Source organism: Arachis ipaensis, chromosome B07, assembly GCF_000816755.2.
Source record: "Arachis ipaensis cultivar K30076 chromosome B07, Araip1.1, whole genome shotgun sequence".
In the NCBI taxonomy this organism is placed as follows: Eukaryota; Viridiplantae; Streptophyta; class Magnoliopsida; order Fabales; family Fabaceae; genus Arachis; species Arachis ipaensis.
Window position 1 is genome coordinate 10,956,723 of NC_029791.2, and position 1,307 is coordinate 10,958,029.

A 1,307-nucleotide genomic window follows, 5' to 3' on the forward strand; every position below is an offset into this window, starting at 1 on the left:
AGCTTGACGTATATTGGATAAGAATGAAAAGAGGGCATTAATTTAAAATAATGTGGAAAAACTTAAATACCAATACACACTAAAAGTTGTGCTGGATAAGTGTTTTAAATTAAAAAACAAGATATATATATATAGAGAGAGAGACATCTGTTCCATTGTCCTTAGTTTTGGTTGGATAGAATAAAATTCAACAAATTTTCTAGAAAAAAATGATATCTCGTAGAATTTTATATCTAACACATGATGGTGTTATGAATCAAATTGAGTATCCAAGAAAGCAGACATAAACAGAATGATGAATATGAAAAGATCTGTAAGGATTAAACATTATTGCAGGTTCCTTTCAAGTAGCAAGCATCATTGAAGTGATGAGCATACAGCATGAATTGTTTGATATATAACTTTATTTGTTAACAAACATGGAAAGAGTTGTTGGCATTACAATGCATGAATACCGAAATCAGCTTCCTTGTTGAAATGCGGGATCTTGAGCTTTGCATAAGCTTCATGGAAAGCACAATCAAAGAGATCCTGCTCTTGCAAATGGTCGCAATTGGGGTCGAAAACCATCACTGATCCATCATCATTACAGTGATTGAACCAGTCCAATTGTACTTTAGACTCATTGAATGAGAGGGGCTTGTTGATATTATTATCATCTAAAGTAGCAGTGGCTTCTGCGAGGTTAAGAGTTGTTATATCATGGATGCTCGGTCTCCTCTTATCTTTCCCTCCTGAAGAAACCTTTTGCCTTATGTAGTACTTCTGAGCATGGCTAGCAACTTGAGTAGGAGTCTTCGTCACCACGAAATTGCGTGAAATGTTTCTCCAATCTCCTTTTCCATACTTCAAAAGCCCCATCAGAAAACGTCTGTATATATAGAAACAATCCATAAAATTTTATAAGTTAAGAAGACACCAAATTCAACTCAAAATCTTAAAATGGTAAATTAATGAGTCTCTCATCTTATAAACTCTTCACTCTTTGTTTTTTTTGATGTGGGACTAACTTCGTGCGCTCTTCACGCAACATTAATAATAAGTATTTTGTTCGAGGCAAATGATGAAGGACCAAAAATAAAAGTTGAATATGAATTTAGTTAGGTTACCTGTGCTCCTCTTGAGTCCAAGGAACACCTTTCTTCCTTTCTTGATCAGAAGAAGGTCTAGGGGTATTAGGCCTTCTTCGAGATCCATCATGGTTGTGGTGGTGAAGAAGCTCGAAGGTGAAAGAAGAGGCGATATAGCCGGGGACAGGGACCCGGCCGGCTTCTATATCATTGACATCTTCTTCCAGCTCTCTGTAC

General features: G+C 36.3%; 1 protein-coding gene across 2 annotated transcripts in view; it reads right to left on the reverse strand.

Annotated features, from left to right (window-relative positions):
- Positions 285-1,307, reverse strand: part of LOC107609463 (transcription factor DIVARICATA) — a gene marked incomplete in the record, with an annotated part of 1,913 nt that continues 890 nt past the window's right edge. For both annotated transcript variants that reach the window (XM_016311454.2, XM_016311455.2), the window contains 2 exon segments: positions 285-871; positions 1,110-1,307. In XM_016311454.2, coding sequence (XP_016166940.1) covers positions 439-871; positions 1,110-1,307 — 631 coding nt within the window.